Source organism: Alligator sinensis, unplaced genomic scaffold (genome assembly GCF_000455745.1).
Source record: "Alligator sinensis unplaced genomic scaffold, ASM45574v1 scaffold722_1, whole genome shotgun sequence".
Classification (NCBI taxonomy): domain Eukaryota; kingdom Metazoa; phylum Chordata; order Crocodylia; family Alligatoridae; genus Alligator; species Alligator sinensis.
In genome coordinates this window covers 886,299-907,755 of record NW_005842345.1, presented here as the reverse complement: position 1 = coordinate 907,755, position 21,457 = coordinate 886,299, and the positions used below count along the sequence as shown (strand labels likewise).

The following is a 21,457-nucleotide window of genomic DNA, read 5'->3' as shown; positions in this document are numbered from 1 at the left end:
CCGGCAGCCCGGGCACGCGGGGCCGGAGAAAAGTCGCGGGGTGGAGCAGTACGCTCGAGCTAGAATCAGTCACGGAGGCGTAATGGTTGATTGAAAAGATTATTTACTTACACCGGAGATGGTCGCGGTGTAGGCTGGTCAGCTTTCCAGGCTCAGCTCCGCTTGAGTTCTCGGTGGAGGACTCTAATAAACTCGGTTCCTTGACCCCAGAGGGAATCAGGCTCCGCGGGGTTCAAGAATTCGTTCCCACGGAGCAGCTGTATCTCTGCGAGTGTTACTCGGTTCCCAGGATCCTCGGAGTGGTTTAGACTCCGTGGTGTCGATAACTGGGTTCTAGGGTAGGGATTCGTCTGGGCTGCGATCGGTGATGGGGAGAGACTAGAGGCCGTCGGTAAATGGTGCCCCGGAGTTTGCTAGGCTCCGGGGGTTCGGCAATTGGAGCCTCTATCGCCTTCTTAAGAAAGATGCGCTGGGTTCGAAAGGACCCACAGCGCTTAGAGATCCGTCTCTCTCCGTCTTTCTCTCCAACTTGGGTGGAAACCACCCAAGCCTTTTGTATGGCTAGCAAGCCAATAGCTAGCCGCCACGTGTGCCTAAATTAAGACCGGCCAACAATGTGGCTCAAATCTCAATACAAATGGTGGGAAAACTCCTTTGCAGCGTGCATCACTAACTGCAAGAGTAATGCACAATGCAAAGAAGGCTACAGAACGGTGGGATACACTTTTCTGCCCGCGGGTTCTCCATAACAACAGAACACTCCGTTGTGCAAAAGAGCTCCAATTCGGCGGGAACATAATTTAGCGGTGCCCGAAGCACACACAATTAAAAAATCCACAACTTTGGGTTGTGACAACCCTCACCTTCTGCAGCGAGGTAGAGGGCTTTCCATGATGACTGTTAGCAAATAGGGCCCTGTCCATGCCAGCACCTTGTCCAATTTGCAGTGCTCCCTCTCCCCTGGTTGCAGAAGCCCCTGACCTGGGCAGCCGTGGGGAGGAAGGTGCGGTTGGCTTTCTGCACCCTCTGCAGCCTGCATGCCTGGTGTTTTTGCAACAGCTGAGCACGGCGGTGAACCTGCAGGAGCTGGCAGACAAGACGGGCGGCTACTCGGGCAATGACCTGCGGGAGCTGTGCAGGGACGCCGCCACTTACCGTGTGCGTGACTACTGCTGCAAGCAGCAGATGCGGCACATTGCCCGCCTGCTACAGGACAGCTGGGGTCCTGCTCACAGCAGGTGGGGCTCTGCATGTGCTCTCTGCAGTCCTTCTCCAGGGTCTCAACCCCCTTGGCTTCAGTGCCCAGGTACAGAGTACCCACATACAGGGGACAGATAGGCTGAAGGGCAGGGCACTAGGGGCCTTGTTGGGGCTGAGAGGCTGCAGGGGCTGTGATGGGATGTGCAGAGCGGGGGCCAGACAGGCTCAGGCCCCATTATATTCACCCCCTGCCACCCAGAGAAAAGCCTGCTGGTCTTTATCCTGGATCACATGCCCAGAAAAACTCCCCTTTGAACCCCAGTCAGTGGTAAGGGGCTGGAGGCATGGGACTGGGAGGGGGAAGGCTGCAGTGCAGAAGGAGGGACCGAGGGCACCCCCACGCATGGGGCAACCCCCTGATGCATGCAACTCTGTTACAGGGATGCAGAGGAGGAAGAAGAGCAGAGTCTGCGGCCACTCACCCAGCTGGATCTGCTCTTTGCTCTAGACAAGATGAAGGAAGTCCAAGGAAGCAACAGCTCCGAGGTCAAAGCTGAGGAAGCCAGTTAGTTGAACTAACTGTCTGGGCCTGGGAACAGCACCCCAGAAGCAGCGCCCACTCCGGGAGGGGAGCTGGGGAGCCCACCCCAGCCTAGGTCTGCTCTCCTGGGCTCAGACCTCTGTCTCGAGCTGCAAAGGGGCTCCAGTGGGTGGCGGGGAGGGGGAGGTACCAGTCAACTCCAAACCAACAGGAAAGGAGATTTATTGCTCCAACAGGCCCAGCTCTAAAAGAAGGACATTAGGCTGCATCCCACTGGCTGGAGGGGCCAGTGGGATGCAGTGAGCAGAACATTATAGGTAGCAGCACACAAGGAGCATAGCTTAGTACCAGGTGGGGGACAGGCAAGGGAGGTGGAGGGGGGATTAGGGGCAAGTGGGGGCTACTTTTTGGCAGGTCTGTGTCCTACACTCATCAAGGCTTGCAAGGGGAGCTAGGAGCCTGGAAAGATGGCAGCATCCTGGCTCTTCTGGGCAGGACATGGTACCCTGAGCAAGAAGAGAACAGCAGGACCCAGGAGGAGGAGGAGGAGGAAAGGCTCAGCAGCAATGCAAATCCAAGCTGCAAGGCAGCACCAGAAGAGCTGCTTTCTTGGGCCTGCCAGGTCACAGCCAGCACGTGCCTATACACATACAGAGCTGTATTGCCACCCTGATCAAGTCAGTGCCTCTCTGCTGCCATTAAAGAGATCTGACTGCAGCCAGCAGGACTCTGCCTCCATCACTATATGTACACTCCTGGGCATAGGGCCTACCCCAGCTGCCTGCCAACCCCAGCTGCAGCACAGCATTGCTGGGGACCCTGGAGGCACCACTCAGAGTCCTCTGGGGAGAGGTAGCACACAGGGTCCTCTGTGCCCTCAACTGCTGTGCCAGTCCCAAAGCTGGGCACCAAGGGCCCCTATGCCCCTCCCTGCTGCCAGACAGCCCCAGGGGGGGCAGCAGGTGTCATGGCTGAACCAGGGCCCATGACATCTGTTTTGCAAAGCTGGTCATTCAGTTGGGGGCAAAGGGTGTGGGAGGAAGATATCAGTGTTCCCCCATGCTAATACACCCCTTGCCCAGGAAGGGCCCTAGGAAGGCAGGAAGGGAAGAGCAAGACCAGGCTCTTCTATCTTGACCTGCCTCCCCTCTGCTAGGGGGTGGTTTCCATCACCTCCTGGGAGAGTTGTGGGGGCCCTTGCTGCTGCCTGTCCCCTTGAGACTAGACCCAGGAGGAGCTGCCAAGTACACAGCTGAGGCTGCTCTTCCAGGGAAGAGACCTGGGGAGAGGCCAGAAGTCCCGGCTGAGCTGCAGTCACTAAGCTGCATTGTGACATCACAGAGAGATGACCTCATTCCCATCACATCACTGCCCAGTTTCTGGAGCTCTGGGCAGAGCCATGAAGGGCAACTGAGCCTTCATCGTGTCAGGGTCGGGGGGGGTCACTCACCGCCGCCAGAACTGTGACATCTCAGGCCGGAGACTCGCCTACATGCAGTGGGCACCAACAGTGGTCACCGCCCTGGGCTGGGAGTGCAGGATGCTACATTAGTCTTCTCTTCCACCTGGCTTCCCTTTTGTCCCCACTGCCCCTGTTGGAGCCAATAGGCCAGGGCTCGCCCCACCCTGCTGCCCTGATGATAAGATGGCCGGCTGGCAAAGCTACATCAACAGCCTCATGAAAGATGGGCTGTGCTGTGATGCCGCAGCGGTCTCCATTCCTCACCAGCAGCTGATGGCCGCTCACCATGGTGGGGTCCTGGCCAACCTAACCCAAGCCGAGATCCAAACCCTGCTTGGCAGAAACCGAGCCCCCCTGCTCACCCAGGGACTGACGCTGGGTGGGCTCCAGTGCCTGGTGATCCGGGACAACCTGTATGAGGAAACTCATAGCTACACCATGGACCTACGGACCAAGCACCTAGAGGATGATATGGATAATTATACGCACGCTGTCACAGTGACCCTGGTCAGCTCCGTGTGCCTCATCCTTATAGGCCACAAGGGGATCCAGGGAGGGATGCTGAACCTGAAGGCCTTTGAGATAGCTCGGTACATCAAGGACACCATGCGCCAATAAACAGACCTGGGGTGACCTCCTCCACCGGGCTGATGGTCCGTCCTTCCTCCTGTACCTGCCCAACAGCAGTGCTTGCACCCGTGTCACCCCACTGAAACTGGCGCATCCTCCAGCACTCTCCAGTGGTTAGCTGCATCCTCCTGGGCCTGCAGTCTGCCAGTGCTGGCAGCTTTGGGCCACTCTGTCTTGCCAGGTGGTGGTGGCAAGAGGGGCACGGGGAAAGAAAAAGTATTCAGCACCATACCATTCCCCAATGGTTCCAACCACTGCCCATTACTCGCCCACCAAGGCACATCCCTCCCCCTTTTCTGCCTATGGTTAGAGGCCTGGGAGCCTCACAATTCTTGTTTTTTTTCCACGAAAAAGAGGAGTCTGAACAGTTGAACTTGAGCACAGGCCATGTCCACAGCCTACAGACATCATCTCCCCGAGGGATAGAGATTTCTTTCTCCTGCCCTACAGTCAGGCCTTGCTTGGCTGCGTCAGCACCTTGCATAGGCTAGGAACTTGCTAAATCTCTTTACTGTATAGACTTCACAGATTTTTGGACACAAGCTGGACTTTGAAAGCCAGGCACCTTATTCCAACTCTTGGAGCATTCAACTACAAAGCCCAATCCAAGAATTAACCCTCATACTGCTGCCCATGTGAGCAGCATGTCCAAGTGTTATCAATTGCAGATGTACCTATAACGCTTCTGTAGCTATGAGGAGGGAGACCTGGTTCTTGGCACAGAGAACACAGATTATCTGGACATGCAAGACTGTCACTGTGGCCACCTGACATGGATGCTTTCATCAGCGAAATCTTGGAGACTTTGCAGGGTGTTTGTCAGATGGGCAAACCCATTCACCCAGGTAATGAAATGTTAACTGAATGACTTCCTTGCTTCCTACACATGCACAGGTACATTAACAGAGGGAAGTGGCACATAAAGAACAGTACTCCTGCGTTCATTTGTTGGCTCATGAACTGAGTAATGTCACATTTTGCTTTGCTTTCCAGGTCAGCTTCAAGAAGCTGTGGAAAGCAACATTCGCTGTGGCCAGGAGGGGATGGGGGCAGAAGTCTTGCAGTCAACATGGTGCCCACAAACCATGGGCTGGGGACTGCTACTATACTGAATGTCAAGCTGCTCAGTCATCCTGACTTGTGACAGTAGCATCCCATCAGGGTAGAGGGCTGGGAAGGAAGGATCCAGGTAAAAGGCTGGGAGCTGCAGGGACCATAAGGATAGAGGAATGGGAAAGGGAGTCTCATTGGCAGGGCTTGGGAAGACAGGTTTGCAAGGGGCCACAGGTAGTAGTGACAACTCTGTTCCCAAAAAGTGGGCACATCAATACCAGCTGGAGCAGCAGGCAGAGCATGCAGATGGGAAGCGCTGTAACCGCAAGGAAAAAACTGGAGCCCTGTACCATGCACAGAGGAGGAGGAACATTTATTCCACTTCTGTTTCCTAACACAACCTTCACTGTTTCCTGGAGGAACCCAGTCGCCTGGCTGCTGCCCGCCAGCACTGCAGCCCTCCCTTGGGCATGACCAGGCCAGGGCCTGGGTGCACTTGTCCCGGTCTTCCCAAGAGCAGTGCCTGTGGGAAGAAGTCATTTCAATGGCACAAGGAGCCTGGTTCCATCTGATCACACAGGCACATGAGGGTGAGACCAAGGACTGGTGCAGTCTGCAGAGGCGGTTTCTCCGAGTACAGCAGGACTCGCGCTTTCACCCCCAATGCAGCAGGCATCATCCGGCTCCTTCACAGCCTTGAGGAGCCACACGCAGCAGGGGGAAGGGGCCGAGGCCAGGTGGAACCAAGGCCGCACCCAATATTTAGCTCCTCCTAACACTAAGGTCAGCGGTTGGTGATGTTACCGGCAAGTCCTTTCATGGGGTGCTCCTGGGAATGCTGCACCCAGGCAGCTCCAGGCACTGCACCAAGGTCTTCAGAGATTTGGGGGGTTGGGGTTCTTCTGCAGAGCCTGCTTGCAGGATTTAGGCTTGAGACCCAGCCTATTTTAATCCTCATTCAAGGGGAAGCAGTCTCAGGGTGACAGCACGGCCCTCTGCAGCTCCCTTTGTAGCCCTCTGCGCTCAAGAGAGCTGCAGGGAAAGATGGTGAACCATGCTCTCAGTGGAGTCCAGTGTCTGGTTTGAGGTCTCTCAGCACCAGGTCTTGGGAGCACTGCACAGAAGCTTGAAGGAAGCAGCTTGTGCCACTTTGAACCCCAGGCCCTTAGCTCCATGGCAGTGGCTGCAGGCAGGGGATGGGAAGGATGGGATCCTATCAGCTCATCTTCAGGGCTGGGCAGGGAAGGGAGTCACTGGTACCACAAGACTGTGTGAGAACCCACCACACCCAAAGATGACTGGGTTTTGGGGTTGCAATCTAAAGCTGGGGTCATGGACACAGAGGCTGGTGTGTCTGCAGCTTGTCCAACACAAGGTGGTAACAGTTCCTCTCTATACAGCATAAGTACACACATGCCAGCAGGGACAGGACCACTTCTACCCAGTTTAACATGAATGGGTAGCTACTGCTAGAAGGGAGAAGCCCGTCTCCCCTAGCCCTGTGAGCACAGCCAGAGAACGTAGGCTAAGGCTTGTCAGTTCCTGATGGCTGTGGCAGGGCAGCCCCATGTGGCACACACCTGCTTTCTATGACCCAAGATGACTGCTGCCCAGAGGAGTGATGTATCTTTAGCAAATTAGGGAGCATGCCTTGGAGAGCTCCCCTCCCATGCTGCCTTCTCCCTTCCTATCGATGCTTGTGCTCCAGCAGGGCCTCAAAGTCCGGGGAGCACACCAGCTTGTGCTTCACATGGCCTAGGACAATCATCTCCCCAGTCCTGCCGTCTCCAATGCCCACAGATACCAGCTCCTTGGTAGAAGGGAGAAAAACAGGTTATTGCAGTGGATCTCTTCTTGCCTGCCCCAATGCATGAGCCCCTGGGACAGCTCTGGGTGACCCAGCAGTGGCTTGTCCTCTTGGCATGCAGGAGAGTTTCAGATACAGGGCCTTGCACCTCCAGGGGGCTGGACTATGTCAAACCTGGGAGAAGGGGCTGAACGCTAGATCCTTGCGGTGGCCACTACATGAAACAAGATGGGATGTCTCAGTCCAGTTCTTCACACACTGACCTCCACATGGAGGATGTAGATTCATGGAGGCAGACATGTGGGTTATAGACCTACCATGGCTGGCTCCCAACAAACATCTCACAGGCCCAGGAAGTTCTCACTTCTCTAGGGTCCCTGCCAGGCTGGGCAGGACTGACACATGATGATGGGGGGGCAGGGGATGGAAGAGGCTTTCCCAGGGCTCCCACTGCAGCACCACGTTTTCCCTGTCGCACCCCAGCCTGCTGCGAGCTTTACCTGCAGGAAGGAGCAGGGTGTCCCCATGGTCACATCAAGTGTCACTTGGCCTAGGACCAGCTGCACCTTCCCCGACCTGCGGATCAGCAGCTTCCCCACCTGTCCCTCGGGCAGGTCTGCCAGGGTGCAGATGTTCTCAGCCTGTTTGGCCTCCTGTGAAGACAGAGCCCAGGTTACCACAGTGCTTCCTCAAAACAGTGGGGGAGAGGAGCCCCCTCCCGCACGAGCTGGGGGCAAGCAGTGCCCCATTGGGCTCGTACCTGGCTCTTCTCTTGTTTCACCACCATCACCTGCCCGTCCTCAGTCTGCACCTCTGTTTTGATGGGCTTGGTGTCCTGTGAGGGTGGCTGCCCAGGCAGTGTGTCCGGCAGCTGCAGGAAGAGCAGCTCATCCTCCTTGGACAGGCTCAGGCTCTGCAGCAGCTCAGCCAATGACACGTCCTGGGGGTAGCCGGGGGGTGCCTTGGTGTTTGCTGGCAGGGCTGGGGGTAGGGCCCCCTTGGAGTCCTCCTCATCCTGAGGCTCTTCTTTCACTAGAGCCAGAGAAGATACTGCAGAGTTCAGGGCCCAGTGCTATGTGGGACAGGCCCACCCTCTGAAGCAGGGAGTCTCAGCCTCACATGCAGGTGCTATATGTTCCCCTGCAGTTGAATGGCAGGGCATAAAGGGCGCCAACACATTCACCATGCCTCTGGGGCCCTGTCCTGTGAGGCATTGGCTCCCGAGGGAGTCAGTGGGGTTTAGGGCTGTCAGCACATTGCAGACCCTGCCCTGATCACAGGGATGACTTGCTGCCAGTTTGTTCACTGAGGTTATGCCACAAGACTCCTCAACACCCCTGGAGTTACAGTCATTTCTCATCCCCTTACAAGCTGGAGGATGGAGCTGTGATGGTTACTGGGCAGGCACAGGCAGAGCAGTACTTCTTGTGCTGCTGGAAAGCTAACCCATCCCATGTCCATTCAACTTTGCTTCATGCACCCACCTTTCTCCTCTGCATCTGGGATTGCTTCTACTCCCAAACCCAGCAGGGCTTAAGGGGCACAGGCCAGACCTCATGCATGAGTGCTGGAAGGGAGAACACCACCCAACCAATTGCTAGTGAGCTTTGCTTGGTACTTAGCACTACCCCAGCCCTGCAACTCCTGGCCCTGAGAGTCAATGAGTCTGGCTCTGAGGGTGGAGTCAGGGTAGCTGAAGCTGGGCCCAGGGGTTCCCCCAGCAAGGGTCCCAGTTCAGAGGCTGCCCATGATGGATGCAGACCCAGTACCTTTCACAGCAGGCACATCCACCTCCATCTTCTCTTCCTTGGTACTGGAACCCCAAGGTTTGGTGTCCTCCTGCTCATCACTGTCCTCCTTGAACAGCCAGCCTGAGTTGGCCAGGGGCAGCTGGACAGGTTTGTTCCGGATGTCATTTTTCAAGCCGGGATCATCAAGGAACTGATCAGAAAAGGGGTGAGGAGGGGAAAACCTCAGCTAGACCCATGGGGCTCACCAGGAGGCGCTGACAGAGAGGACACGCTTCCAGGAGAACGGAGCAAGGCTATGCAGGTAGGCTCTGCCACAGCTGTCTTACAGAGGGGACAGAGGCTGGGAGATGTCACCTGCAGCAGCCACTACTGTGCACCAGCTGCCCCCAGATACTGAGGCTGCAGTCATGCCACTGCCGTGCCCAGTCTGCTCCTGCCAGTGTTATGAGTAACAAGCCCCCTGGGGCCAGTGGGGCTGGGCAGGGCTACTGCAGACACGGACACCAAGCCTCCCTTCTTCCCCACCAGGCAGTAGTTTGGCACCTCCCTTGTCAAGGACAGACATGACCCCTGGGAAGCAGCAGCTTTCGCTTCTCTGGGAAACAGCTGCCAAGCCCTCAACCTCTTGCTAGAAGAGCTGGTCACCTGGGCTTCAGTCAGGCTCCCCCAGGGCCTAGGAGCCCTGCACTTCCCACCAGGTCCACCCCACCTTGCTCAAACGGTCTCAGAGCAGGCTTTTCTGCCCCTGCAGGCTGAAGAACTCCAGCCCTGCACCCCAGGCAATGCCACTTCCTCCTCCAGCCCCGCTCACATCATCCTTTTCCAGCATGCGCAGGATCTGCTTGGTCTCCTCATCCGTCTCCCTCTTCTCCTTCTTTATGTTGATGATGTGGGAGGGACCAAAGTCCGACAAGTCCATAGTCTTATCCCAGGTGCCAGCTTGGAAAAGAAGAGAGGCACAGTGAGGGTCCAGAGAGCAATTAGGGTCCTCCATTAACACGTGCTAGCATGAACGCCTCATGCCTCCCAAGGCTGGGGGGGCATGGCAACCGCCTGCAGGCGGTGGTGGCAAGCGGGGACCACCAGCAGGCAGCCGTGGTGATGGTGGCGGCAAAGGCAGTCTGAGCGGGAACTTCCCGCAGATGCTTGCGGTGGTGTTGGGGGGGCGGGGGGGGCGGCGGCCTGAGTCATGACTGGTGACTTCCTGCAGACACCGTCGGCAGCAGGGGGCAAGCTGCTACTGCCTGCAGATGCCACTGGCAGCAGCCAATCTCAGGGGGTGCACGTGCACCTGCATGTACCCCCTACACATTGCCAATGCATGCTAGCTCTTTACTGAACACAGTTGCTTCTCATCTGGGTTTGGGGCGAATTTCCTGGGTCTGGATTCAGAACCCTGGAAACCTGAAGCCTCTTGCCTGCTGGAATTGGCTCCAAGAAACACGAGTCAGACAAACCCCAACTACTGCTGACCCCTTCTTACCACTCTACTTAGTGTAAGTCATCTCCAAAGAGGACAAACAGAGCAGAGGGGAGACAGCGTGAGAGCAGCGTCTGTGACCATCCCTGCAGCTACAGCGGCCCATGCTTCTCCTTCTCCTCATACCTTTCTTCTTCATCATTTCCGCTGGGCCTTGCTCAAAGATGGAATGGGACTGAATGACCTCCGGCCTGCCTCTGCCCCGCCCGTGGCCATCACGCTGCCGATCCCGGTCTCTCTCTTTCTTCTCTTTTTTGATGGAGACATCCTCCTTTGGCCTGAACAAAGAGTTTACGGCTCATCTGATGGAACCCCCACCTAATCCCAATACATTTGTAATTAGCCAGCCTCCCAATTTGCATTACAGGAATTCCAAAGTACTTTAAAAGTTATCTGTGTTGTTAAGATGCAGCCACCCCTGGGGTGGAACGTGGTATCTGAACAGTGGACAGCAGCCAGTCCACGTTCAGTTCTTAAGACTAAGACATTCCACCCCACAGAGAAAGCATAAGATGGCCACTTACTCTTCTTTGATCTTCCTGCTAATTATGTTGGGGGTGAAAGTTTTCTGTAAACAAAAACAACAGAGCAAATCATCAATTAAGGAAGTGCCAGGTCCAAGTCAAAGTCACCAAATATGCAGCTGTGGGCTGGCCTGAACCAATGGACCACACACACTGCAGCTGAAATCTGGAAGCAATGTCAGATCCTGCCCAGTGCCCACAAAACCTGCAAGCATTCTGGCTCTGGGCTCCTGATTGAAATTTTGACCTGTGAAGGCAGCTTGCATAAGCCCCTTGCTTTATCCTGGCCCAGCACGTTTTTTTCCCTGCACTGGCCATGCAGTGTATCACATATACCATAATCTTGCATTGCAGGTCTCCAAATGTCTTATCAGGATCAGACTCTCCTGGGGAAAAACTGGCTCTATGTGCAGGCGTGGCTCGGGGGGAGGAAGTGTCACGTGCAACCAGCCTGGATGCATAACAGACCCCGACTCGTGTACAGGACCCAGCCTAAAAGCCTCTAGGGAAGATACAAGGCCTAGTTACACAACTCGCTCCCACAGGCATCAGGCCTTTGAAAAAGAGACCGCAGAGAACACTGCAGGGAGTTCCAGGCTGCCCCTTCCTTCAGGACAATTCTCTTTATGTAGGTCCTAATTTCAAATTGCTTTTCCAACACAAACTAGTTAAACCTGCTGCAAAAGACAGTGACCAAGGTGTTTGCCTCACCTTTTAGAGGCAGAAATGAAACTGAAACCTAAGGGATTTGGTTAAAACTGCAAAAGGAGACAATGTCAGGGTCGAGAAAAGAACCAAAGAGCTCTGGTCTGCAGAGCCCCCCAGCCCAACACTATGCACCCTAGGCACAGCCACACCCATTGCAACCCTGTCCTATCTAGTATGGGACACTTCCTTGGCTTTCTCAAGTGCATCAGAGAAAGGTGCAAGCCAATCTAGATGGATAAGTATCCAAAAGCAGGCCTGCGAGCGAGGTTCCTTGCTATTCCCAGGAGTTAACCTTTTATTTACATCACTATGAGATACAGGCAGACAGTTTCCTGCTGCGTCTGTAGTGCTTTTAATTTCAGAAGCGGGCAGCCCACCATGTACTTCGAGTGGTGTAACTCCCATTGGTCTGTGCACCCAGGGAAGTTACACTGCTGTCCGCAGCAGACAGCGCACACGGGCACCCCCAAGGTGACCCCGATAAAGGCTGTGGATGCACGATCCATCCTCTGCTGTATAGTTATTCCCACCTTTCCCAGCAGTAGCTCCTCTGCTACACATTTACGGCCACCACCCAAAGCAAGCATGTAACGTGTCCAAACCCTTATGCTCAAATGAGCCAAGAGCAACTAGCATCCCCTATTTAACAAGTGTCCCTGCCACTGGGACAGCATTGTATATATCTGCTTCGACTGCAAACCCTCTGGTGCAGGGGTCATGTCTTCTTTCATGGCCAGATGGTATTGAGCAAGCCACCTGCATGATGCACCACAGTCTGCCCACTGGAAGCCCATGGGCCAGTGCTGCGGGCACAAAATCAGGCCCCGTGGCAGTCTGATCCATGCTCTCCCGTGTGCCATTTGCATGGTTAAGGAAAGCCAGGAGGGCAGTTTTCTGCCCAGAACGAGGGACACTTGCCTTCTTCACTCCTCCAAGAGTGAGGTCTCGGGAGCGGATGGAGGGGAGTCTCCCGGGGGTAATAGGGGTGGCAGTTCTCCTCCCGATCAGTCCGCGGGGCCCAGAGAGACCCGGGCGGAGATTGCTCGCGTTTCCAGCATCGCTGCCCGACCCTGCTTCCGACATCCTCCCAGAGGACCTGGGGAGAGACGCATGGCTGGAGCCCCAGCAGCCCAGAGACCTGCCCTGCGGCCCATGGCGCGAGCACGGGGGGGAAGGGGGGGGGAAGCTCGCTGCACCCCACGGATGGCAGGCCGAGGGCAACGGCTGGGAGGACGAGCAGCAAGATGCCGTGCACCAGGGGCAAGCAGGACCCAGAGAACCAGACACGAGCGAGGGCTGCGCTGGAGCCCCAGTGAGGCCAGGGGGGGACTCGGGCTAGGAGCCCTGCCCCGGAGCTGCCGTAGGGGCCCAGATCTCTGCCCCGGAGGGGACCATCCCCGGCACAGCCCCACGCTATAGGGGGCCATGGATATAGGAGCTCTGGCTAGGCAGGGCCAAGCTATAGGGCCCCCCTGGATATAGGAGCCCAGGTTATAGGGGACCCCGGGCTATAGTGGGACTCGTAGATACAGCAACCTAGGCTATAGGGGACCAGGTTATAGGGCCCCCAGGCTATAATGGGACTCTTGGATTTAGGAACCCAGGCTATACGGGCCCCTGGATATAGAAGCCCAGACTATACAGGCCCCATGGTAGAGGTCGTAGATACAACCGGCCAGGCTATAGGGGTGCCCCCACGCATGGCGCTCGCCCTCCCCTCCCCCCATTACCTCGCCCGGCAGCAGCAAAAGGAAGCCCGTGGCCCGGGATTCCCCTTTGAACTCCCCCGCGCATGCGTAGAAGCGCAAGCGCCATCCTAGCGAAGGGCAAAACCCGGAAGGACGCCCGCCCCGCCATGTTTGGGAAGGGCGTTCTCGAGCAAGGGCGCCGCCATGTTTGTCAGGGCCCGGTGGCGGCGGCGGGGGCCGCCATCTTTGCGAAGGGCACAGGCGGCTGTAGGGCTAGGGAGCTGGCAGAGCAGCAGGGGCTTGCTGGGGGCAGCAAGCATCCAGGGGGCCTGGCCTTCAGCCTCCTGGGTTCACCAGTAGCCAGGGGCTGGCTTGCTAAGCCTTCCACTGCACCCGTCCTCCTTTGCCCTGCAGGCCCCCGGCCTCGGGACCTCACTTCTGGCTCGGGGCTGTCCCTCTTATCCGGAGGGTCTAGTTCTGCTCCCGTCCCCTCGTTGCTCTCCTGCGTAGGAGATGGTCCTGTTTTCTTATCACAAGCCATGTCACACATAAATACTGCATCAGCTCGTGATACTTTCACGTCCCCCTGCTCCTTCCTGCCGCTGGCGGAGGCTAATTTCAGGAGACTCTCAGCCTTCATTTAAAAGAAAAAGGAAAAGTATGCTCCTTGTTCCCTTGAGAGCACATGAAAAGCTGAGAAACCAGAAGGCAAGAAGCGGGGGAGGGAAGGAAAGATACAAAATCCCTTGTTTTTCTTCCGTCTCATGCCGTGGAGGCCAATCTCAAGTGCTTGGGAGGCAGCTCGTGACGTGCGAGCGCTTGGGGTTGGCAAAATGTGCAGCTGCAATTCTGCACACGCATCTCACAGCGGCTCCAATTTTGCACAAGCACTCAATACATAGTGCTTAGATGCCCAATTACCCGATACCCGGATGCAGCCACAGCGAGATGTCAAAGTGTGCCATCTCTAACTACTTACCTCATAAAACCGGGCCTGCCATTGCTTGCTGGAAAAAAAAATAAATCAGAGACTGCTTTGAACATCATGCCCGAGACCTATTAAAAACAAAACTTTCCCTGGCTGGTGCCAGTGGCTGCTGCTTGCTAGGAAACAGCCTCAGGTGCAACTTCACGTCCACAGGTGTTAAGTGAAAATGGAAAAATCAAGTGTTGTTGGGTTTTAATTTAACACCTCTTCAGGAGGGAGTATATCCCAGCAATGAATGGCAACTGGCCAGGCCCAAGGGAAAAAAAAACAGCCCCTGTTAGACTCAGTTGTTGCCATCACATTCATTTTCACATGTAACGGTAAAGGTGTTTTTTGAGACCAGCTCCTCTGAAATAAGAGGCTCTGCTCTTCCAGCCACTGCTCAGCAAAGCTGCTGGCAAAAAGCAACGTGCTGAAGATGCTGCTTTCTCTTGGCATCTCTTGCTTTGGTGTCTGTCCCCTCCCTCCAACAACAGGACCTGTATAATCCTCACCTCTTGAGGTGCCTGGTGCACCCACGGACACGAGCAATCAGCCGGGTCTGATCTGCTCAAAATCGTGGGCTGTAAGTTTAGCACGCACCTCCTCATCTCTGGCAAAAGACATGTATTGAGCTCTGCCACAACTTCCTTTGTTCCATTTTGTTCTTGCCGGTGGCCTCGAGGCCCGTCAGGAGTGGCATTCGAACAGGGATCCCTATTGTCTCCAGCGCTCAGGCTTTTGTTAGATTAGAAATAGGTGCGTGGGCCCAGGGCTGATTTCACCTCTCCGTGCGTAAATGGGGAGTAGCTTCTTCTAAACCCCCAGCCATCTCCCACAGCTCCACGGTTACAGCACTTGGCTCATCTTTTTCAAAACTGTTTCCCTGGTAAAACACACGCGTAGCTGGGCTTGGTTCAATGTTGCGGGGCTGATTTATAGCAGCTGAGAAGTCGCCCACTTGTGCCTCAGCAGGCAGACAGCTACATGCTTTGCACTCTTCCCCTTTACAAAGAAGGGTCCTGGGAGGTTCCCCTACCCTCAAGCTGCTCTGGCATTGCCCTTTTTAAGGGGCTTTTAGCTACGTGAGGGGCTGGGCAGAGAGAAGATGGTGCAGGTTTCCTCATGCAGTCAACAAGCTGCCCATGCAGATGGCCCATGGGGAAGGTGCCCCACTTTTCACGTGACCCGCATCATGCATCTGATCCTCAGCAAAGAGACTGGGCATTTACCCACAGCTAGGCTGGCTGCAGGCAGCCTCTGGCAGAAGACTGCTGGGTGGTTCAAGCTCGTGCCTGGAGGGTCTTGGAGACATCTGAGCTTCTCTGCTGCCGAGCTAACCGTGTCCTCTGTGCAGACCATCCAGTCTTGCTCTCAGGTTATGGTTTTTTTTTAATAATATATTTCGTGTTCCAGGTCAAATCAGACAAGTCGCTTCCAAATCACATCAATCGAGCAGGATTCAGTTGTCCCCAAAACCATATTGATTGAGCAAGCAGGGCTCGATTGTTCTAAACACAGCCGTATGGCGCTGCTACTGGCAAGCATCCTCCGTCCCAGGCTCTCACCCTGGGACTTCTGATACTCCCAAATCCATTGGCAGGCAACCTACGTGCAGGCCCAAGCCTGGAGGTCTTGGGATTTGGATGCCTTAAAGAAACTACTTGATCTTAGCCCGCAAGAGGTTACACTGGTTTAAAGCAGGGGCAACTCCAATGCCAGTGGGGCTATTCGGTGCATCTGAGAGCAGGCTTTGTGTCTGACTGCCTCCTTGCCCCTCCAGCCACAGCCTGGCAGGACACACAGGGCTCTTCTACTTTCCCTGAAGGTCACTGATTTGGGTTGAGTCAGCTCAGGGGAGGGCTGATGATCCAGATTGTGGGCTGTGCCTCCTGGACAAGGCCCGCTGGGCACTGTCCACTCAAGCTGATCTTAGCTGCCTGGGATGAGCTGGGAGGCAAGAACCAAGGTCCTTGAGGCCAGGCTGATATGCAGCAATAAGCAGAGGTTCCCAGCTGGGAAGTCTGGACCACCAAGAGAGGGCTCAGGGAGGTGGCAAGGTCTTAATAATGTTATCACAACACAGAGCACAGAACATCTTAAAGATTTTTTTGCAAAGATCGAGTTTGTCTATTAAAAGATATCACCTCTGCCATGAGTTCTGATTCCTTTTGCTTCTAGACTAATACAGTTACAACCTGGATACCTGAAAATCTTACCCTGCACTCAGCCCACACCCTTCCCCTTCAAGCATGAGTGGTTTACAGCAACCCCAAGGAGCCATGTCAGGCTTGCATAATTAGTATGGGTGTGCACTTTACTCTTAAGGTAAATGGAAAGGGGGTGGGGGTGGGGGAGGGTGTATGTGCAAAGTGTTGGCTTTGAATATGGGACCATTGACCTGAAAAGGCTGAGAAACTGCATTAACCAGCATCCCCTCCACAGCCAGAAAGAGGACCCAGAAGTCCGGACTTTTTGTCCCTTCCTCTCCACACACCGCCTCCTCTGCCATTCTCTGCCCTGGAGCTGGGAGTGGACCCCAAAACCCCTGACTTGTAGTCCCCAGCGCTAACCACTGGATCTTGCACCTGCCACAAAGCCAGGCAGACAGCCACATTCCCTGGCCTGCCTAGCAGACCACACTCCCCAACCCAGCCACGCTGCAGAGGTGCCTGCTGCAAATAAAATCTCCTTGCAAGTGTGGGGAAAGTTAAAGGGTCCCAGCTTGGCAGTCCTGTCACCAGGGGCTGGCCTGGCTGCAGACGTGAGGGGCTCCCGGGGGTGCCCTGGTCTTTACGCTGGGTACATTAGGCCAATATCCAACTCCTGCTCATTCTGCGGGGAGCCGTCCCATTCTCCCAAGGGTCCCTGGGCATCACTTGGGGCATCCACTTGGCCCTGCTATCTCCATCCTATGTGCATTTGTCACCCCTCTGCAACCAGCCCCAGAGCCCTGCTCCCCTCCCCACGCCAGCTCCTGCTATTGGTGCGACACCCCCGCCCTGGGAAAAGCCTCTCTGATTTCTCCTTGCTGTCCCTGCAGCTCATGGAAGCCAGGCTGGGAATGTGGCTGCTCATCACCTGATGCTTTGCAGCCTGAGCGCCGATTGGCGGAGAAGGCCTGGATTTTTTTTTTCCTCCTCCATGCTGCTCTGATTCTATTTTTCCCTCCCCTTTCGGGTGTCTGCTGTTTCCTAGCACTTGGGAGAGTCTGGGCAGCGGTAGCAGCAGCCACCAGAGGCAGAGTAGCAGCATCACCTCGGGAGGAGACAGGCGATTGCATGGGAAGCTGCAGCACCTAGCAGGAGAAACTGCTTTTGCAGCCAAGTTTCAGCCGTGTCTCCAGAATTGCAAACCTTTGTGCTGCCTGTCTTTGGCTGGCACGCTGCGTGCCAGGCAGCCCTGCTAACCGCCCAGCCTCGGCGGCGCCCGTGGATACAGGTAAGGTAGCTTTCCCTAGCACTTGCGCTCGCGTGCTTAGGAGACCCCGGCTCACAGCATGCCAGGTGCTGCATAGATGCACAGCTGCTTTGGAGAGCACGGGGAGCAGTGCGGATCAGGGGACCAGGCAGGGAGTCTTTGACCCCTGAGTGCTGCCCTCAGCTCGGACTTGCTCTGTGGCCTTTGCCATGTCACTTGGCTGCTGTTTTCTCACCTGCGAGCTGGGAGCACGGAGGAATCCCTCCCTGGGATTAAGTAGGTCATGCTGGCAGGGTGCAGCAGGAGGCCGAGGAGCGCCAAGGAGGTGTCACTAGAGCGGACGTGGCTGGGGAACTTGATCCAGCTCCTGCCGCAGGCCAAGTCCCCAGTGGCAGGACAGTGCAGGCAGGTGAGGGCAGGCGCCGCAGCCTGGTTCACAGGCTCCAGGAGGCAGCTGGACTGGTCAGGCTGCATTGTGCTGTCCCCAAGGAAATGTGGCAGCCTGTCTAGGTTGGAGGCAGCGCCCAGAATGCGGCGGGGGGGCAGAGGTGGGCACGCCATACCACACGACAGCCACTGAAATGCCCTGCTGACAAAGAAAAACCCAGGTGGTGTGTGTTGGTGTGTGTGTGTGCATGCATGCATATGTGCGTGTGTACACATGCATGGGAATACATAGATGGTATACATGTGTATGTGTGTATGCATGGGAATGCACAGATGTGCGTGGGGTGGGTGCGAGTACGTGGGTACGTATTCACGTGTGCATGGAGGCATGTATGTGTCAGTGTGGAGTGTGTGGCATATCTGTGAGTGGGGGGTTGTGCACTCAACCATGACTGCATGCATCTGTATGTGGGTGTGCATGTGTTTGTGTTCAATAGGCATCTGCCTAAGTATGCATGTAGGGCACAGGGATGCGTCTGACAGACATATTTTTGCATAAGCTTGCATGTGGGTGTATATGTGTGGGGTGGGGGTTGTAAGCTGGAAAGTGTACTTGTGCGTACATGCTTGTGAATGTCTGTGTTATGGCTCATAATACGAGTGTGCGTACCTGTGTGTGGCTGTGTGTCAGTATATAAATATGCTTGTACATGGGTGACTGAGTGTATGCGTGTGCAAGAATGTTAGCAGGTGCATATACACAGATGGATTTGGGGGCTGCATGTGATATGTGTGCTCATGTACATGTGCAAGCAGGTACATCTGCGTAGGGAAGATGGGAATTCGAGTACGTGCGTGTTAATGTGGCTGTGTGGGCGTGGGGGTGGGTAACTACATGCGGGTGTGAGGGAGGTGTGGATGCGTGTCCTAAGGTGTGTGCAAGCATGACTGGGTGTGCATATCTGGATATGGATGTGGGGGATTAGTGTGTGCGAGTGCATGCGTTTTGGCAGGTGTGCATGAGTGAGTGGGTGAGCATGCTGCGGGTGGCTCTAGGGGTGCGCGTGTGTGCTGGATGTACACTAGTGTGAGTAGGCGAGCATGCTGCAGGTGGCCGTGCAGATGCGCGTGCGTGTTGCGTGTGCATGAGTGTGAGTGTGAATGGGCATGCATGCTGCATGTGGACACTGAGAGTGCAAGTGCGTGTGCAGAGCATACGGGTGGATCCCTGTGCCATTGCCTTGCGTGTACCTGTCCCAGAGGTTGTGTTCACCTGGTGCTGATATGCCCCCTCTGGGTCTTGCTCCCCTGCGGCTCTGCTCCCCTTGCCAGCACAGCCCCCAGGCCAGCCGGCCAACGCAGCAAACATCAGGGAGTGCGTCTCTTCCAATACGCCCCCACGCTGCCTTCCTGCTTTGGCTCCGACAAGTGCAAATGGAGCCAGACGCTAGGAAGGATCTGGGAGCTGATGGGAGGGCTTGCTGAGGAAGGGTTGGTGTGTACAGAGGCAGAGGTGCTGTGGACCTGACATGGATGTGGAAGCCAATGCTGGGCAGCATTGGCTCTGCCCTGGGGCTGGGGCTTGGGGCAAGCTGGGGCTGCTTCCCACGCCTCCTGGAGGTCCCCCAGTGCGTTTGAAGCAGCATCCATGTCACATCGTGCGCTCCCTCCCCTGGTGCCCAGTGCCCTCCCACACAGCCTTTGTGCCTCCCTAGCGCTCACTATAATCTACCTTGGGAGTGGGGCAGTGACTGGGGGACCAGCTGCCTTGAGCACTGCTCCCAATGCAAACCCTCCCCTCCCCGCAGAGCATCTCTTTGTAAAAAACTGCTCCGGGGGTGGTGGGGGTAGAAGGTACGTACATTGGCAGGGATGTGTGTGCATGTCTGCACATGAGCCCCTCTCCTGTGCCCTGGCCTATGTCTCTGTCCTGCAAGCATGTTTCTACAGGACAATATTGCTGTCCACGTCCATGCATGGACAGAGGTGCAACAGCTGGTTTTCTAACACATGTATGTTCCCCTGCACGCACATGCTCCTCTTGCATGGTATACGCCTGTGTGCCTCTCTGCCCCAAGCATGATGAGAGATGAAGTAACAGCTCCACGTATGTACACATTTCCACTGCTGTATGTCCTTGTGTGTCCTCTGGCACACACATGCTGGCACCTTTCTGTCCATGTACACAAATAAGAGGACAGAGAGAAAAGAGAACAGCATGGCACACATTTTGCCACATACCTGGGCCTAAGTGTCCTCTGCGCGCACATGTCTGTCTGTCTATGCAGAGACCCCAGGCCTTTACATGTAAGTACATCTGTCGATTTGTGGACACTATAGCTTCACATGTGTGCATCCCTGCATGTTCCCCTCATTGTTGCAGTCCATGTTTGTGTGTAAGCATTAACTTGCGTCTCGCTATACAACTGTCCATGTCTGTGTCCATATCCTTCCTGCAAGAGCCATTATCTCACAAACATGCCACTCTGCACATTTTTGTTCTTGCTTGTGTATGTGTGCATGCACGTGTACCTGTCTCCAGGCACTTCTGGCTGTTTTTTCCTGTAACAGGCAAAGAAATGTCTTGCTCGTGTGTGTGTGTTGGTACACCCAGCTGTGCCGTGTGTGCTCCCCCCTTGTGCATACACAAGGGCAAACCACTGGCTTTGTACACAAGTGCGGTGTCTCTGTCTGTCTCCACATCTGTGCCCGGCCCTGTGAGTTTTCTCCTTTATCCGAGCTGGCATCTGTACCTGTGGCAATCTCCCCACTTGCGTACGCTGCCCCTGACCCCCCGCTCATGCCTACACGCCTCTGCACGCGTGGGCGGATCTGCAGGCACTCATGACTAACCATGCCCGAGCCCGTGTGCACCGGCTTGGTGGATCGGCCTGCCACGCATTCTCCACCAGCCCTAATTAATCAGAGCTAAAAATGGCCTGGAGTATCATTCAGACTGCTGCCAGAGCTCAAGCTGAGCTGGCCATGCCAGCCACCCCCCCGCTGCCCAAGTTGTACGACACAAGCCCCGTATGCATGCTGTGCCGGGCGGGTCCACGGGGCTCAAATCCCAGCGAATGCCCCCAGGAGCAGACGGCCCCATGGGGCGAAGTCATGCGTCCCCTTTCGCAAAACACAGCCCAGCAGAGGCGGTTTCCTGGGATGGTGCTGTGCTCCTCAGACGCCACCTGCCTCAGGGGACCCTCCTGGTCAGGCCCATGGGGCTGCAGAGCCCCAGCGCCACCAGCTGCCTCTCCCACTCACCATACATTTAACATGGGGCAGGTGCCAGTTTCCAACAAATGTCTCTGCTTGGCCAACCCCCCTCGTCTCCTGCCCGTGCATCGTCAGCAACGCCCCCAACTTGCATCATGCTCCCCAGGCCATTTCTGTCCTCATCACATCCTGTCCAGCCCCAAGGGCTCAGCCTTCCCCTCTGGTCAGGGTGACTTAGCAAGGAATCAGGGAGAATCAGGGATCGGGAAGCATCTCCTCTCCCCACTAGCTGCTCTCACCCCCTCCACGTGCCAGGGCACAGCACAGCAGGGCTGAGAGGTTCCTTCTACCATGTGCTCTCCTACAAAAGGGGCCCAGCTCTTAGTAGAGCTGAATTTCATCCCCACTTTGTTCCAAGCTGGTACAGAAAGTGGCCCATCTCCCCAGGACTGGTGGCTGGTGTGAATCAGGCAGAAGGCAGGGCAGGCTGGCCCCTCAGGGACCAACTGGATCAGAGTCAGAGCTCTCTGGACTAGTGCATCTCCAAGGTGCCACCCTGCCCTGCTTTCTGCCTGCCAGGAGAGGGGAAGCTGCCCTGGATTACTCTCACCCCAGTCAGCAGG

The 21,457-nt window shown here is 55.8% G+C and overlaps 3 protein-coding genes and 1 pseudogene across 5 annotated transcripts in view; 3 read left to right on the top strand and 1 right to left on the bottom strand.

Moving 5' to 3' along the window:
- LOC102372656 (ATPase family AAA domain-containing protein 1-B-like) overlaps positions 1–2,379 on the top strand; it is a 7,764-nt gene extending 5,385 nt beyond the window's left edge. The window contains 3 exon segments of the mRNA XM_025210362.1: positions 1,060–1,238; positions 1,641–1,765; positions 2,156–2,379. Of these exon segments, the coding sequence (XP_025066147.1) occupies positions 1,060–1,238; positions 1,641–1,765; positions 2,156–2,196 (345 nt within the window). The 3' untranslated portion in view covers positions 2,197–2,379.
- Positions 2,380–3,386: 1,007 nt separating this feature from the next.
- On the top strand, positions 3,387–3,821 carry LOC102376888 (annotated as a pseudogene).
- A 1,412-nt stretch (positions 3,822–5,233) lies between these two features.
- POLR3D (RNA polymerase III subunit D) overlaps positions 5,234–21,457 on the bottom strand; it is a 17,798-nt gene continuing 1,574 nt past the window's right edge. Inside the window, exons 1-9 of one of the 3 annotated variants that reach the window (XM_006028904.3) lie at positions 13,824–13,847; positions 12,075–12,252; positions 10,449–10,492; positions 10,051–10,202; positions 9,256–9,383; positions 8,463–8,634; positions 7,454–7,725; positions 7,194–7,346; positions 5,234–6,696 (exon numbers count right to left, since the gene is read on the bottom strand). In XM_006028904.3, coding sequence (XP_006028966.2) covers positions 6,574–6,696; positions 7,194–7,346; positions 7,454–7,725; positions 8,463–8,634; positions 9,256–9,383; positions 10,051–10,202; positions 10,449–10,492; positions 12,075–12,252; positions 13,824–13,828 — 1,227 coding nt within the window. In that variant the 5' untranslated portion in view covers positions 13,829–13,847 and the 3' untranslated portion in view covers positions 5,234–6,573. Of the gene's footprint in view, positions 6,697–7,193; positions 7,347–7,453; positions 7,726–8,462; positions 8,635–9,255; positions 9,384–10,050; positions 10,203–10,448; positions 10,493–12,074; positions 12,253–12,886; positions 12,964–13,823; positions 13,848–21,457 lie in introns of those variants that run through there. The other 2 variants (XM_006028906.1, XM_006028905.2) reach the window with 2 other exon arrangements.
- The window catches only part of PHYHIP (phytanoyl-CoA 2-hydroxylase interacting protein), a 16,732-nt gene continuing 12,303 nt past the window's right edge, over positions 17,029–21,457 (top strand). Inside the window, exon 1 of the mRNA XM_006028907.3 lies at positions 17,029–17,252. The gene's annotated coding sequence lies outside the window, so the exon portion shown is untranslated. The remainder of the gene's footprint in view (positions 17,253–21,457) is intronic.